We start from the raw sequence: 17,194 nt of genomic DNA, 5'->3' as shown, positions 1-17,194 counted from the left end.
ACAGCTGATTGCAGTGCAGGCAGGTACAGCAGGAGTGGCCAGATCGGGGCAAAGGAGCGGCAAGAGTTCATAGAGGGATGTGATCAGGGCCCAGAAGAGGCGAGGGCTCAGGGGCAGCACGGGCCAGCCCACATTGCGATATGTGTGCACACTAGGTCTGTGCAGCAGAGCTGGTCTCCAATCGCCTTGGTCAATCCTTGCCACTGGACCAAGACCTAGCTCTGTCAAGCCCATGTGGTGGCTGGTGTGCAATGGCCACCACACGTTAAAAAAATCCACGCACAGGCATCTTCCAACCTTCAAGATGTAGTTCGGGTTCTGGAATATTAGGTCCTTCATTGAAACACCTGTGAACTCATCCCTTTTCAGCATGGAAGCAGGTAATTCTCGTTTCGAGGGACTGCCTATGATGATGGTGTACCATCTACAAGATGCATTGCAGCAACTTGCCAAGGCTTCTTAAAAAGCACCTCCCAAACTCGTGACCTCGACCATCTAGAAGGACATAAGAACATAAGAATTAGGAACAGGAGGTGGCCATCTAGCCCCTCGAGCCTGCTCCACCACTCAACAAGATCATGGCTGATCTGGCCGTGGACTCAGCTCCACTTACCCGCCCGCTCCCCATAACCCTTAATTCCCTTATTGGTTAAAAATCTATCTATCTGTGATTTGAATACATTCAATGAGCTAGCCTCAACTGCTTCCCTGGGCAGAGAATTCCACAGATTCACAACCCTCTGGAAGAAGAAATTCCTTCTCAACTCAGTTTTAAATTGGCTCCCCCGTATTTTGAGGCTGTGCCCCCTAGTTCTAGTCTCCCTAACCAGTGGAAACAACCTCTCTGCCTCTATCTTGTCTATCCCTTTCATTATTTTAAATGTTTCTATAAGATCACCCCTCATCCTTCTGAACTCCAACGAGTAAAGACCCAGTCTACTCAATCTATCATCATAAGGTAACCCCCTCATCTCCGGAATCAGCCTAGTGAATCGTCTCTGTACCCCCTCCAAAGCTAGTATATCCTTCCTTAAGTAAGGTGACCAAAACTGCACGCAGTACTCCAGGTGTGGCCTCACCAATACCCTGTACAGTTGCAGCAGGACCTCCCTGCTTTTGTACTCCATCCCTCTCGCAATGAAGGCCAACATTCCATTTGCTTCCTGATTACCTGCTACACCTGCAAACTAACTTTTTGGGATTCATGCACAAGGACCCCCAGGTCCCTCTGCACCACAGCATGTTGTAATTTCTCCCCATTCAAATAATATTCCCTTTTACTGTTTTTTTTTCCAAGGTGGATGACCTCACATTTTCCGACATTGTATTCCATGTGCCAAACCTTAGCCCATTCGCTTAACCTATCTAAATCTCTTTGCAGCCTCTCTGTGTCCTCTACACAACCCGCTTTCCCACTGTGTCATCTGCAAATTTTGTTACACTACACTCTGTCCCCTCTTCCAGGTCATCTATGTATATTGTAAACAGTTATGGTCCCAGCACCGATCCCTGTGGCACACCACTAACCACCGATTTCCAACCCGAAAAGGGCCCATTTATCCCGACTCTGCTTTCTGTTAGCCAGCCAATTCTCTATCCATGCTACTACATTTCCTCTGACTCCGCATACCTTTATCTTCTGCAGTAACCTTTTGTGTGGCACCTTATCGAATGCCTTTTGGAAATCTAAATACACCACATCCATCGGTACCCCTCTATCCACCATGCTCGTTATATCCTCAAAGAATTCCAGTAAATTAGTTAAACATGATTTCCCCTTCATGAATCCATGTTGCGTATGCTTGATTGCACTATTCCTATCTGGATGTCCCGCTATTTCTTCCTTAATGATAGCTTCAAGCATTTTCCCCACTACAGATGTTATACTAACCGGCCTATAGTTACCTGCCTTTTGTCTGCCCCCTTTTTTAAACACCATCACCTCCAAGTCCCCTCCAAGACACACACCATCGCCGTTCCTTCATAGCCGTTGGGTCAAAATCCTGGAACTCCCTCCCTAACAGTACGATGGGAGTACCTTCACCACAAGGACTGCAGCGGTTCAAAAAGACTCTTCTCGAGGGCAATTAGAAATGGGCAATAAATGCTGGCCTTGCCTGCGACACGTACATACCATGAACAAATAAAAAAAACCATTGATAATGCATTTAAAGTAATATCAGACAAATCTTAAATTGTTAAAATAAAAATAATTGGAGTATTTTATGTTGTTACCTTGAAAAATGTATCTTGACATAGTAAAAAGCTGTTTGGAAGTGCTTTCTTAAGTCTGCATGCAAGTGTAGTTTTTCCACCATTGGTCATGCTGAATTAAAAAGAGACAACACTAATTTATTTATGTAAAATAAAATTGTGTATTGCAATAAAATCAGACAAAGCAGACTATATCAGCACTCTAGAGTGTCACATCCCATCAAAATACCTCAACATTGTCACAGAAGTGCACTTCCAAGTCCCACAAAAATAATCTAGAGCGCTTCTGCGTCAGGATCCCGTCCACTGAGATTACGACTCCAATCCCCAACCCCGTACTTACCTTGGCCAGTCATTATCTGGATAGCTGCATTGGGATGTTGTTTAGCACCCCATAAGCTTGCTGACCTGATGCAAAAAAGGCTGTGGCCTCAAAATTGCACTCTGTTGATTTGGTGCCCAAATGTCAATGTTGACCCCATTATTAGGTCACCCAGGTTCCTCTGAATACCAACATTTCCTAGACCCCAAGTTTCCACATGATTTGCTCCTGATTTTTAGGAGCAACTGGTGTAGAACGGAGTATCTTAGAAATCGGATTTCTCCACATTTAGTTTTCTGCAGTTCTAGTCAGGTAGAACAGTTTCACTTTGGAACAGTATTTTTTTTCCAAAAGGGGGCGTGTCCGGCCACTGACGCCTGATTTCAAAGTTTCCACAGTGAAAACGTGCTTCAAACTAACTTAGAATGGAGTAAGTGAAGATTTTTGTATGCTTGAAAAAACCTTGTCTACACATTAAAAAATCAGGTGCGGGTTACAAATTAGGCGTCGGGAACGAGGGGGGGAGGGGGGGGGGGAAGGGAAGTCATTAAATTCTATCAATAAATCCTTAGTTATACTTATACAAATATTATACAAATAAATCCAACTTGAATAAAATTTATAAGCAAAGAAAAGATTAAATAAACCATGTTCCTACCTGTGTAAAAGTGCTTCAGGCAGGCCTTTCAGGCAGCGGTTTGCCGTCGGGACCGAAGGCTGAATGGGCCGGGCCCGAGACTTCGGGCAGGGCCCGTCCCCAGCACCAGATTTACAGGTAGGTGGCGTTGAGTCGGGTCGGGGAGGGAGGTTCAGTTCGGGGGGAGGTTCGGTTCGGTTCGGGTCGGGGGGAGGGGGAGGTCAGGTCGGGGAGAGGGAGGTCAGCATCCGGGGGCGGGGGCAGAGGGGAGAGGGGGGAGCTGGAGTCGGGTCGGGTCCAGTCGGCGGGGGGGGGGGGGGGGGAGTGGCAGCGGGAGTCGGGTCGGGTCCAGTCGGGGGAGGGGGGGAGCGGGAGTTGGGTCGGGTCGGGTCGGGGGGGGGGGGGGGAAGCAGGAGCGGGAGTAGGAGCGGGAGTCGGGTCGGGTCCGGGGGGGGGAGCGGGAGTCGGGTCCGGTCCGGTCCGGGGGGGAGCGGGTATCAGGTCCGGTCCGGAGGCGGGGGGGTGGAGCAGGTGTCGGGTCTGGTCCGGGTCGGGAGGAAGCAGGAGCTGGCCGTGGGAGGAGCCTTATTCACGCAGCCCCAGTGAGGCCATTCGGCCAGGGCTAGGGGCTGCGTGCTTCAGTTTCGGGCGCCTGGAACTACTGCACTTGTGTGCCCACTGTAGCGCGCATGTGCAGAGGTCCCGGCACTGTTTTCAGCGCAGGGACCTGGCTCCGCCCCCCCACAGCTCGTGCTGCGCTGCGCCGAGGGCCAGAGGACCTGCAGGGAGGTGGAGAATACGGAGGGTTTTTTTCGGCGCACTTTGTGGCGCGAAAAACGGGCGTCCAGGTCGGGACTGCACCGTTCTAGGCGCGGCTCGAAACTTGGGCCCCTAATCTCTCACCATTCAAAAAATATTCTACTTTTCTATTTTTTTCAACCAAAGTAGATTCACCTTTCTCCACAATACATTCCATCTGCCATGTTCTCGGCCACTCACTTAATCTGTCTATATCCCTTTGCAGTCTTTTGTATCCGCCTCACAACTTACTTTCCACCTAGCTTTGTATCATCAGCAAACTTCTGACGAAGGATCATCGACCTGAAACGTTAACTCTATTTCTCTCTCCACAGATGCTGCCTGACCTGATGAGATTTCCAGCATTTTTTAATTTCAGATTCCAGCATAAGCAGTATTTTGATTTTAGATACATTATACTCGCTCCCCTCATCAAAGTCATTAATATAGATTGTAAATAGCTGAGTCTCAAGCACTGATCCTTGCGGTACCCCATCAGTTACAGCCTGCCAACCTGAAATGTATCCATTTATTCCGACTCTCTATTTTCTGTCGGTTACCCAATCCTCAATCCATGCTAATATATTATCTCCATTCCTGAGAGCACTAATTTTGAGTAATAACCTCGTGTGGTACCTTATTGAATGCTTTCTCAAAATTCAAATATACTTCATCCACTGGTCACCCCTTATCTACCCTGCTAGTTACAACCTCAAAAAAACTAACAGATTTGTCAAACACGATTTCCCTTTCATAAATCCATGTTGACTCTGCCCAATCATGTTATGATTTTCTAAGTGCCCTGTCACCACGTCCCCAATAATAGATCGCACTAGGTCCGTGCAGCAGAGCTGGTCTCCAGCCGTCGTGGTTAACCCTTGCCACTGGACCAAGACCTAGCTCTATCAAGCCCATGTGGTGGCTGGTGTGCAATGGCCACCACACGTTAAAAAAATCCACGCACAGGCATCTTCCATCTTTCAATATATAGTTTGGGACCTAGAATGTCAGGTCCTTCATTGAAACACCTGTGAACTCACCCCTTTTTGGTGTGGAAGCGGGTCATCCTCGATATGAGGGACTGCCTAATACTATACTAATAGATTCTAGCATTTTTCTCTACTGATGTCAGGCTAACTGGTCTATAATATCCTGTTTTCTCTCGCTCTCCTTTCTTGAACAGCAGGGTTACATTTGCTACCTTCCAATCCGCGAAGACCATTCTATAGTCTAGGGAATTCTGGAAGTTGACAACCAATGCATCCACTATCTCTATAGCTACCTCTTTTAAAACCCAAGAATGTAGGCCATCAGGTCCAGGGATTTGTTAGCTTTTAGTCCCATTAATTTCTCCAGTACGAGTTCTTTACTAATACTAATTTATTTAAGTTCCTCGTTCTCACTATACCCTTGGTTCCCCACTACTTCCGATTTCTTTTTGTGTGCCTTCTTCTGTGAAGACAGATACAGGTTGAACCTCCCTTATCCAGAACCACTCCTTGCCCACTGGGTGGCGCTTGCGCAGAACTCCGACATGAACAAATTGAAGTCCTTCCTCTCTGCCGCACTCCCAGCCCCAAGTCAGTCAGCCCCGATATCCCCTTGCTCAGTACCTGAACCATCCAATTTAATGTGACCTCCCCTCGTCCGGAAAAATCCCTTATCCAGAACAGGCCAGGTCCTGAGAGTTTCGGATAAGAGAGGTTCAACCTGTACAAAGTATTTGTTTAATGTTGCTGCTATTTCCTTATTCCCCATTATAATTTCTCCTGTCTCTGCCTGTAATGCCACTCTTCTCTAGGTTTACTTTTGCTAATCTCTTCCTTTTTACATATCGATAGAAGTTTTTACAATCTGTTTTTATGGGCCCAAGTTTCGGCCTAAGTTGCTCCTGATTTTTTGGAGTAACTGGTGTAGAACGGAGTATCTTAGAAATTCAAATTCTCGGCATTTAGTTTGCTCCAGTTCTAGTCAGTTAGAACAGTTTCACTTTGGAACAGAATTTTTTTTTCAAAAGGGGGCGTGTCCGGCCACTTACGCCTGTTTTCAAAGTTTCGGCAGTGAAAACTTACTCCAAACTAACTTAGAATGGAGTAAGTGAAGATTTTTGTACGCTCGAAAAAACCTTGTCTACACTTTAGAAAATCAGGCTTAGGTTACAAATCAGGCATAGGGAATGGGGGGGAGGGGAGGGGGTTTAAAGGGAAGTTCGGGTCCGGGGTCCGGAGCGCGGGTCCGGGGTCGGGAGCGCGGGTCGGGTCGGGTCCGGGGGGGGGGAGGGGGTGGGTGGCGGTCGGGAGCACGGGTCGGATCGGGGGGAGGAGGATGGAGGTCGGGTTGGTTCGGGTATGGGGGGGGGGGGGGGGGGGAGGGAGGGAGCGCGGGTCGGTTCTTGTCGGGGGCGGGGGGAGGGAGGTCAGGTTGGGTCGGGTCCGGGTGGGTAGGGGGGTCGGGAGCACGGGTCGGGTCCAGTCTGGGGAGTTGGGTCCGGTCCGGGGGCGGGTGGGGGGGGCGGTGGGGGGGAAGCGGGAGTTGAGTCGGGTCGGGAGGAAGCAGGAGCTGGGTGTGGGAGGCAGCCTTATTCACGCAGCCCCAGTGAGGCCATTGGGCCAGGGCTAGGGGCTGCGTGCTTCGGGCCCCTCCCACACAGATTTGGCCGCCTGAAGCTACTGCACATGCGCGCCCACTGTAGCGCGCATGTGCAGAGGTCCCGGCACTGTTTTCAGTGCAGGGACCTAGCTCCGCCCCCTACAGCTCGTGCTGCGCCGCGCCGAGGGCCAGAGGACTAGCAGGGAGCTGGAGAATCTGGAAGTTTTTTTTAGGCACACTTTGTGGTGTGAAAAACGGGCGTCCAGGTCGGGGCTGCGCCGTTCTAGGCACGGCCCGAAACTTGGGCCCTATGTCTCTTGCTAGTTTACTCTCATTCTCTTTTCTTTCTCTTTATCAATTCCTTGGTCATCCTTTGCTGAATTCTAATATCCTCCTAATTCTCAGGCTTACTACTCTTTTTGGCAATATTATAAGACTCTTCCTTTAATCTAATACTATCTTTAACTTCTCTTGTTAGCCACAGTTGGACCAATTTTCCCGTGAATTTTTTTTATTCCTTAAGGGTATATATATTTGTTGCGAATTATGAGTTGTTTCTTTAAATGTTTGCCATTATTTATGTACTGTCATATCTTTTCATCTAGTTTCCTAATCTAGCCATCTCACTCCGCATACCTGTGCAGTTTGCTTTCTTCAGATTTAAGACCCTTGTTTCGGACTTAATTAAGTTACTCTCAAACTAAATATAAAATTCTTATCATATTATGATCACTCTTCCCAAGAGGCTCCTTTACTACAGGGTTATTAATTAACCTTGTCTCATTGCACAATACTAGATCTAAAATAGCCTGCTCCCTAGTTCGTTCCTCAACATACTGATTTTGAATGCATTCCATGAACTCATCCTCTGCACTATTACTTCAAATTTGGTTTGCCCAGTCGATACGAAAATTAAAGTCTCCCATGATGACTGTATTACCCTTGTTACATGCATCTCTAATTTCCAGATTTATACTGTGCCCGACACTACAACTATTGTGAGGAGGCCTATAAACGACTCCCATCAGTGATTTCTGCCACTTGTTTCTTTGCTCCAACCAAAATGATTATACATCTTGATTTTCCAAGCCACCGATATTCTCCATTTTGCCTATCTCTTCTAAAAGTCAAGTATCCTGGAATATTTGGTTCCCAACCCAGGTAAAGGGTACATAGCCAGATAGTAAATGGGTGACCAACAGGAAGAGCAGTGCAAGGAAGGTAGTGCAGGGGTCCCCTGCGGTCATCCCCCTGCAATACAGATACACCACTTTGAGTACTGTTGAGGGGGATGATTCATCAGGGGAGGGCAGCAGCAGCCAAGTTCATGGCAGCGTGGGTGGCTCTGCTGCACAGGAGGGCAGGAAAAAGAGTGGGAGAGCTATAGTGATATGGGATTCAATTGTAAGGGGAATAGGTAGGCGTTTCTGCAGCCGCAACTGAGACTCCAGGATGGTATGTTGTCTCCCTGGTGCAAGGGTCAAGGATGTCTCGGAGCGGGTGCAGGACATTCTGAAAAGGGAGGGTGAACAGCCAGTTGTCGTGGTGCACATAGGTACCAACGATATCGGTAAAAAACGGGATGAGGTCCTACGAAATGAATTTAGGGAGCTAGGAGCTAAATTAAAAAGTAGGACCTCAAAAGTAGTAATCTCAGGATTGCTATCAGTGCCACATGCTAGTCAGAGTAGGAATCGCAGGATAGCTCAGATGAATACGTGGCTTGAGGAGTGGTGCAGAAGGGAGGGATTCAAATTCCTGGGGCATTGGAATGGGTTCTGGGGGAGGTGGGACCAGTACAAACCAGACGGTCTGCACCTGGGCAGGACCGGAACCAATGTCCGAGGGGGAGTGTTTGCTAGTGCTGTTGGGGAGGAGTTAAACTAATATGGCAGGGGGATGGGAACCTATGCAGGGAGACAGAGGGAAACAAGAGGGAGACAGAGGCAAAAGATAGAAAGGAGAATAGTAAAAGTGGAGGGCAGAGAATCTCAAGGCAAAAAACAAAAAGGGCCACATTACAGCAAAATTCTAAAAGGGCAAGGTGTGTTAAAAAGACAAGCCTGAAGGCTCTGTGCCTCAATGCGAGGAGTATTCGGAATAAGGTGGACGAATTAACTGCGCAGATAGCAGTTAACGGATATGATGTAATTGGCATCACAGAGACATGGCTCCAGGGTGACCAAGGCTGGGAACTCAACATCCAGGTGTATTCAACATTTAGGAAGGATAGACAGAGAGGAAAAGGAGGCGGGATGGCGTTGCTGATTAAAGAGGAAATTAATGCAATAGTAAGGAAAGACATTGGCTTTGATGATGTGGAATCGGTATGGGTGGAGCTGCGGAATACCAAAGAGCAGAAAATGCTGGTGGGAGTTGTGTACAGGCCACCAAGCAGTAGTAGTGAGGTTGGGGACAGCATCAAACAAGAAATGAGGGATGTGTACAATAAAGGTACAGCAGTTATCATAGGCGACTTTAATTTACATATAGATTGGGCTAACCAAACTGGTAGCAATGTGGTGGAGGAGGATTTCCCGGAGTGTATTAGGGATGGTTTTCTCGACCAATATGTCGAGGAACCAACAAGAGAGCTGGCCATCCTAGACTGGGTGATGTGTAATGAGGAGGGACTAATTTGCAATCTTGTTGTGCGAGGCCCCTTGGGGAAGAGTGACCATAATACGGTAGAATTCTTCATTAAGATGGAGAGTGACACAGTTAATTCAAAAACTAGGGTCCTAAACTTAAGGAAAGCTAACTTCGACGGCATGAGGCGTGAATTGGCTAGAATAGACTGACAAATAACACTTAAAGGGTTGACGGTAGATAGGCAATGGCAAACATTTATAGATCACATGGATGAACTTCAACAGTTGTACATCCCTGTCTGGAGTAAAAATAAAACAGGGAAGATAGCTCAACCGTGGCTAACAAGGGAAATTAAGGATAGTGTTAGATCCAAGGAAGAGGCATATAAATTGGCCAGAAAAAGCAGCAAACCTGAGGACTGGGAGAAATTTAGAATTCAGCAGAGGAGGACAAAGGGTTTAATTAGGAGGGGGAAATTAGAGTACGAGAGGAAGCTTGCTGGGAACATAAAAACTGACTGCAAAAGCTTCTATAAATATGTGAAAAGAAAGAGATTAGTGAAGACAAACGTAGGTTCCTTGCAGTCGGATTCAGGTGAATTAATAATGGGGAACAAAGAAATGGCAGACCAATTGAACAAATACTTTGGTTCTGTCTTCACGAAGGAAGACACAAATGACCTTCAGGATGTACTAGGAGACGGAGGGTCGAGTGAGAAGGAGGAACTGAAGGATATCTTTATTCGGCGGGAAATTGTGTTGGGGAAATTGATGGGACTGAAGGCCGATAAATCCCCGGGGCCCGATTGTCTGCATCCTAGAGTACTTAAGGAGGTGGCTCTAAAAATAGTGGATGCATTGGTGATCATTTTCCAACAGTCTATCGACTCTGGATCAGTTGCTATGAACTGGAGGGTAGCTAATGAAACACCACTTTTTAAAAAAGGAGGGAGAGAGAAAACGGATAATTATAGACCGGTTAGTCTGACATCAGTAGTGGGGAAAATGTTGGAATCAATTATTAAGGATGAAATAGCAGCGCATTTGGAAAGCAGTGACTGGATCGGTCCAAGTCAGCATGGATTTGTGAAAGGGAAATCTTGCTTGACAAATCTTCTAGAATTTTTTGAGGATGTAACTAGTAGAGTGGACAAGGGAGAACCAGTGGATGTGGTGTATTTGGACTTTCAAAAGGCCTTTGACAAGGTCCCACATAAGAGATTGGTGTGCAAAATCAAAGCACAAGATATTGGGGGTAATGTACTGGCGCGGATAGAGAATTGGTTGGCAGACAGGAAGCAGAGAGTCGGGATAAACGGGTCCTTTTCAGAATGGGAGACAGTGACTAGTGGAGTGCCGCAGGGCTTAGTGCTGGACCCCAGCTTTTTACAATATACATTAATGATTTGGATGAAGGAATTGAGTGTAATATCTCCAAGTTTGCAGGTCACACTAAACTGGGTGGCAGTGTGAGCTATGAGGAGGATGCTAAGAGGCTGCAGGGTGATTTGGACAGGTTTGGTGAGTGAGCAAATGCATGGCAGATGCAGCATAATGTGGATAAATGTGAGGTTATCCACTTTGTGGGCACAAACATGAAGGCAGAATATTATCTGAATGGCGGCAGATTAGGAAAAGGGGTGGTGCAACGAGACCTGGGTGTCATGGTTCATCAGTCATTGAAAGTTGGCATGCAGGTACAGCAGGCGGTGAAGAAGGCAAATGGCATGTTGGCCTTCATAGCTAGGGGATTTGAGTATAAGAGCAGGGAGGTCTTACTGCAATTTTACAGGGCCTTGGTGAGGCTTCACCTGGAATATTGTGTTCAGTTTTGGTCTCCTAATCTGAGGAAGGACGTTCTTGCTATTGAGGGAGTGCAGCGAAGGTTCACCAGACTGATTCCAGAGATGGCTGGACTGACATATGAAGAGAGACTGGATCGACTGGGCCTGTATTCAATGGAGTTTAGAAGGATGAGAGGGGTTCTCATAGAAACGTATAAGATTCTGACGGGAAGGGACAGGTTAGATGCGGGAAGAATGTTCCCGATGTTGGGGAAGTCCAGAACCAGGGGACACAGGATAAGGGGTAGTACATTTAGGACTGAGATGAGGAGAAACTTCTTCACTCAGAGAGTTGTTAACCTGTGGAATTCCCTACCGCAGTGAGTCGTTGATGCCAGTTCATTGGATATATTAAAGAGGGAGTTAGATATGGCCCTTACGGCTAAAGGGATCAAGGGGTATGGAGAGAAAGCAGAAAAGGGGTACTGAGGGAATGATCAGCCATGATCATATTGAATGGTGGTGCAGGCTCGAAGGGCCGAATGGCCTACTCCTGCACCTATTTTCTATGTCTCTATGTCACACTGCAACCACGACTCCGTAATGGCTATTACATCAAACCCATCTATTTCTATCTGCGCTATTATTTCATCTATTTTGTTGTGAATGCTTCGCGCATTCAGATAAAGTACCTATAGCTGTAACTTTTTTCTGTTTTTTCCTGATGTCACCTTAGTCACAATTGCCCTATTACCTTTGTTGACCTTCAAGTTAGCTTGGTGTACTACACATGCTATATCATAATGCAAACACATTGATGTGCCAAAGTGACAACAATTTAAGCACTACAGATGCAGAGTCATTTCTTCTTGAAGCAGGAGACAAAATCTATGAAAAGCGTGGGTCATTCCATTCTCTCTTGAACCCATTTACAATAACCAACTTAAGTGAACTGCATTGATAATATCTTCCACAACTCTTTTAGCCTTTGGGTGAAAAAGTTCTGCCCAACTTCCTTGCTTATTTCAACTTCCTACTGCAAGCCACACCACTTAAACCATCGCCGCTTATCCTGGACAGCTGTCTATATCGGGCAAATAAGAACATAAGAATTAGGAGCAGGAGTAGGACATATGGCCCCTCGAGCCTTCTCTGCCATTCAGTAAGATCATGGCTGATCTTTGACTTCAACTCCACTTTCTTGTCCGATCTCCATATCCCTTGGTTCCTCTAGAGCCCAAAAATCTATCTATCTTAGCTTTCAATATACTCAATGATTCAGCATCCAAAGCCCTTTGGGGTAGAGAACTCAAAAGATTCACAACCCTCTGAGTGAAGTGGCTCTAGAAATAGTGGATGCATTGGTGGTCATTTTCCAACATTATAAAGACTCTGGATCAGTTCCTATGGATTGGAGGGTAGCTAATGTAACCCCACTTTTTAAAAAAGGAGGGAGAGAGAACAGGGAACTATAGACCGGTTAGCCTGACATCAGTAGTGGGGAAAATGTTGGAATCAATTATTAAAGATGTAATAGCAGCACATTTGGAAAGCAGTGACAGGATCAGTCCAAGTCAGCATGGATTTATGAAAGGGAAATCATACTTGATAAATCTTCTAGAATTTTTTGAGGATGTAACTAGTAGAGTGGACAAGGGAGAACCAATGAATGTGGTGTATTTGGACTTTCAAAAGGCTTTCGACAAGGTCCCACACAAGAGATTAGTGTGCAAAATTAAAGCACATAGTATTGGGGGTAATGTATTGAAGTGGATAGAGAACTTGTTGGCAGACAGGAAGCAAAGATTAGGAATAAACAGGTCCTTTTCAGAATGGCAGGCAGTGACTAGTGAGGTACCGCAAGGTTCAGGGCTGGGACCCCAGCTATTTACAATATACATTAATGATTTAGACGAAGGAATTGAATGTAATATCTCCAAGTTTGCAGATGACACTAAACTGGGTGTGAGGAGGATGCTAAGAGGCTGCAGGGTGACTTGGACAGGTTAGGTAAGTAGGCAAATGCATGGTAGATGCAGTATAATGTAGATAAATGTGAGGTTATTCACTTTGGTGGCAAAAACAAGGCGGCAGAATATTATCTGAATGGTGACAGATTAGGAAAAGGGGAGTTGCAACGAGACCTGGGTGCCATGATACATCAGTCATTGAAAGTTGGCACGCAAGTACAGCAGGCGATGAAGAAGGCAAATGGCATGTTGGCCTTCATAGCGAGAGGATTTGAGTATAGAAGCAGGAAGGTCTTACTGCAGTTATACAGGGCCTTAAGTGAGGCCACACCTTGAATATTGTGTACAGTTTTGGTCTCCTAATCTGAGGAAGGACATTCTTGCTATTGAGGGAGTGCAGCGAAGGTTCACCAGACTGATTCCCGGGATGGCAGGACTGACAAATGATGAAAGACTGGATCGACTAGGCTTATATTCACTGGAATTTCGAAGCATGAGAGGGGATCTCATAGAAACATATAAAATTCTGATGGGATTGGACAGGTTAGATTCAGGAAGGATGTTCCCGATGTTGGGGAAGTCCAGAACCAGGAGTCACAGTCTAAGGATAAGGGGTAAGCCATTTAGGACCGAGATAAGGAAAAACTTCTTCATTCAGACAATTGTGAACCTGCGGAATTCTCTGCCACAGAAAGTCGTTGAGGCCGGTTCGTGAGATGTATTCAAAAGGGAGTTAGATGTGGCCCTTATGGCTAAAGGGATCAAGGGGTATGGAGAGAAAGCAGGAATGGGGTACTGAAGTTACATGATCAGCCATGATCATATTGAATGGTGGTGCAGGCTCGAAGAGCCGAATGGCCTGCTCCTGCACCTATTTTCTATGTTTCTATGAAGACATGCCTCCTCATCTCTGTCCTAAATGGCCGACCCCTTATGCCCCCTAGTTCTAGACTCTCCAGCCAAGTGAAACAACTTCTCAGCAATTACCCTATAAATACCCCTCATAACCTTCTATATTTCAATGAAATCACCTCTCATTCTTCTAAACTCCAGGGAGTAGAGGCCCAATCTACTTAATCTCTCCTCATAGGACAACCCTCTCATCCCAGGAATCAATCTAGTGAACCTTCATTGCACCAAATCGAAGGCAAGTATATCCTTCCTCAGATAAGGAGACCAAAACTGTGCACAGTACTCCAGGTGTGGTCTCACCAAGGCCCTGTACAAGTGTACCAACGTTTCTTTACTCTTGTACTCCAACCCCCTTGTAATAAAGGCCAACATGCCATTTGCCTTCTTAATCACTTGCTGTACCTGCATGCTAAGTCTCTGTGTTTCTTGTACGAGGACACCTAAATCTCTCTGAACACCAACATCTAATAATTTCACACCGTTTAAAAAATATTGCGGGAGAAATTCGTGTAGAGTGATTATTTGCACGAGTGTTTTTGTGCACCGTGGACTCTGCCCCTTTTTGCGCATACGCGCTTGATCCGGTCGCGTATGCGCAGTACAGTATATGAGGAAGCCGGAAGTGGAGTCAAACCACATTGTCGAGCATGGAGCTCGATCTGAGCCTGCTTCTGGGGCTTTTGGGTTATCTATCAACAATCAAGGACTGTACTAAACGAGCCTCCAGGGTGTTTCCCTAGAATATCGCTGTGATTATCTACACAAACATTTTCACGGCCTTCTGAGAGAGGAAATCAGAGGTGGGAGAGAGTGAGAGATTGGGGCAGAGAGAGAAACTGGGGCCGAGAGAGAGAGAGAGTGGGGGAGAGAGTGAGACTGGGGCAGAGAGCCAGAGATTGGGGGAGAGTGTTGCAGGGAGGCCGGGGGGGGGGGGGGGGAAGAGAGAGACTGGTGATGGAGAGAGAGAGACTGGGGGAGAGAAAGATACACTGGGGGGGAGAGAGAGACTGGGGCAGAAAGACGGAGAGACTGTGGCAGAAAGAGGAAGAGACGAGGGCAGAGCGAGACCAAGGGAGACTGGGACAGAGAGCGAGAGTCGGACAGAGAAAGAGTGGGGGAGAGAGAGTGGGACAGAGAGGGAGAGAGACTGGGGGAGAGAAAGAGAGACTGGGGCAGAGAGAGTGGGGGAGACTGGGGCAGAGAGAGCGAGTGGAGGAGAATGAGGCAGAGAGCGAGAGGGGGCAGAGAGAGAGAGAGAGAGAAAATGGTGGAGAGAGAGTCAGAGAGAGAGCGAGACTGGGGGAGAGAGGGGCAGAGAGAGACTGGGAGGAGGCAGAGAGAGGATGGGGATCGGATGGGGGAGAGAGGGAACTCAGGGAAAGTAGGTCAAGAACTCAGTGAGATGGGGATAAAGAGCACTGAGAGCACAGTAGGGATGGAGGAAGAACGTGATCCAGGTCTAAACGGGGGGGAGGGGGTTGGAGAGTGAGAACATGATCCAGATTGTAAGATGGATTACGTTCTTCCAACCCCACCCCTTTTACACCACGTTCTCCCTCTCCTCCCCCTACGCCTGGTTGATTTCTCGGTGTGTGTGTGGCAAGTGATATAATTGGATTGGATGAAATCCGGATGTCACGACACTGTCACTATTCAATTCATACCCAATAAACCTGTTAGTAATCCGTGACCCACACAGAATCTATGGCGGGGAGGGGGGGGGTGGGGGTGGGGCTGGTCGGGGTAAGTTCAGAACTTGTTGGAAGGAGGAGGTCAGGGGGAGAAGGAAAGGAACTCAGGTGGGGGAGGTGGGAGGAGGTAAAGCACTTGGGTGGGTGGAGAATGTCAGAAACTTGGGGGGAGGGTGGGAGGGGGGCGCAGGGGGAGGTCAGAAACTTGGGTGGGGGGGGTGGTCAGGCTCCTGGGGGGTGGGGGCAGGAACTTTTTTGTGGGGGTGGGAGAAAGTCTTAACCCGTGAGAGTGAGCCCTTTCTTTTCTAAGTGAGCTCTGTTCTGTCTGGAGTCGGCAGACAGAATGGCTCATATTACACTTTGCAAAGTCAGTGATTACGTAGGCAGGGCGGTTCTAATTTCACATTCCAGAGAAGCTGCTGGGTGCGTCTTATCCCCCAAGGGGACCAATCAACAATCAGGCCTGTGATCAAGGGGATCCAATCAGAGCTTTAGGTGTTGCAAATAAACACGTCCAAATTTGTGTGTTTTTTGCCACGTTAGCCACGAGATGGCGCTAAAACACTGTTGGAAGCTTTAATGTCACTTGATGCCGGTTCCAGCGCCGCACGCCATATTGCCTGTAGCATTGCCACTGAACGCGAATGCTGGGGTCCTTGCCATCATGGAGATTGTGATGTCAGTGACTGTGCAACATTCACTTGACACCCTCCCAACTTCACTACAGCCAGTGAACTTATCGGCTGGAGAAAGCAACAACAGCTACAGCTGGCATGCAGCAGCAGAAAGCCAGCTCCAGCGACGCTGTTTAAAGGAATCATCACCAATCACACGGACCTAACAGGTTTTTGAAGTTTGAGTGGCTGTGTGCTACTTGCTACTTCCTGCTACTGAAAACGTTTTCTTTATTCATTTCAAGGCTCTTTGGTATCAGAGAGTGTTCTGGAAAGTACAAATCTCCATAATTATTTCTGAAAAGCTCCAATCTACAACACTTGCTACAAGTCTCGGGGGTTATACTGGCAGTGGACCTCGCTCTCGAGGATCTATGGCGGAGGAAGCAGAGGCAGCGAGACAATCGACCTTCCCCATCATACAATCCCTGTCTCACGCCATATCACAACGTCCTCCTGGGCGCAAAGGTGAAATGAAAGAGAGCACAAAATATTCCAAACGCAATTAATAAATGTATCTATAAACATATCACATATATCATATGAATTCCAATAACTAATGACTCTTGTGCCTGCCATAGTTGAATAACTGTCATTGTGCGCAAGGTGTGAGATGTGGGTGTGAGTGTTGCTCGGTAGATATTATTGGTGGGTGAGTGCTGGGGGTGTGGTGCATTGAGCAATGTGCGAAGCTTATGGTGCAGATGGTGGTATGTAGCATTTGCTGAAGCCTTCACTCATCCTGACCACTGTAGGGGAGGACGAAAACCCCCTCATTTTACCCAGAAGGAAAAGGGCTGTGGGATCAGTCTGTGCTGTAAATTGAAACCGATGGAAGGAAAACTTTGGGACACAAATGAATGGAGACCGCCCCCCCCCCCCCCCCCCCCCCCCCAAGTGTTTGGACTCATAGGAAAGGGAATTTAATTTGGAACTATCTACCAGAAAGTTTGAAATCCTAAAGTGCACATGGAAGAAACTACAAACTTTAATCAAATTTGGGATTTTTAAA

The 17,194-nt window shown here is 47.2% G+C and overlaps 1 protein-coding gene across 4 annotated transcripts in view; it reads right to left on the bottom strand.

Moving 5' to 3' along the window:
• LOC139265645 (nicotinamide riboside kinase 1-like) overlaps positions 1 to 17,194 on the bottom strand; it is a 97,995-nt gene that overhangs the window by 12,182 nt on the left and 68,619 nt on the right. For all 4 annotated transcript variants that reach the window (XM_070882823.1, XM_070882851.1, XM_070882841.1 and 1 more), the window contains exon 3: positions 2,236 to 2,326. In XM_070882823.1, coding sequence (XP_070738924.1) covers positions 2,236 to 2,326 — 91 coding nt within the window. The remainder of the gene's footprint in view (positions 1 to 2,235; positions 2,327 to 17,194) is intronic.

This window comes from Pristiophorus japonicus, chromosome 1 (genome assembly GCF_044704955.1).
Source record: "Pristiophorus japonicus isolate sPriJap1 chromosome 1, sPriJap1.hap1, whole genome shotgun sequence".
In the NCBI taxonomy this organism is placed as follows: domain Eukaryota; kingdom Metazoa; phylum Chordata; class Chondrichthyes; family Pristiophoridae; genus Pristiophorus; species Pristiophorus japonicus.
Note: the sequence above shows the minus strand (reverse complement) of the source record. Positions and strands in the feature narration are given on the sequence as shown.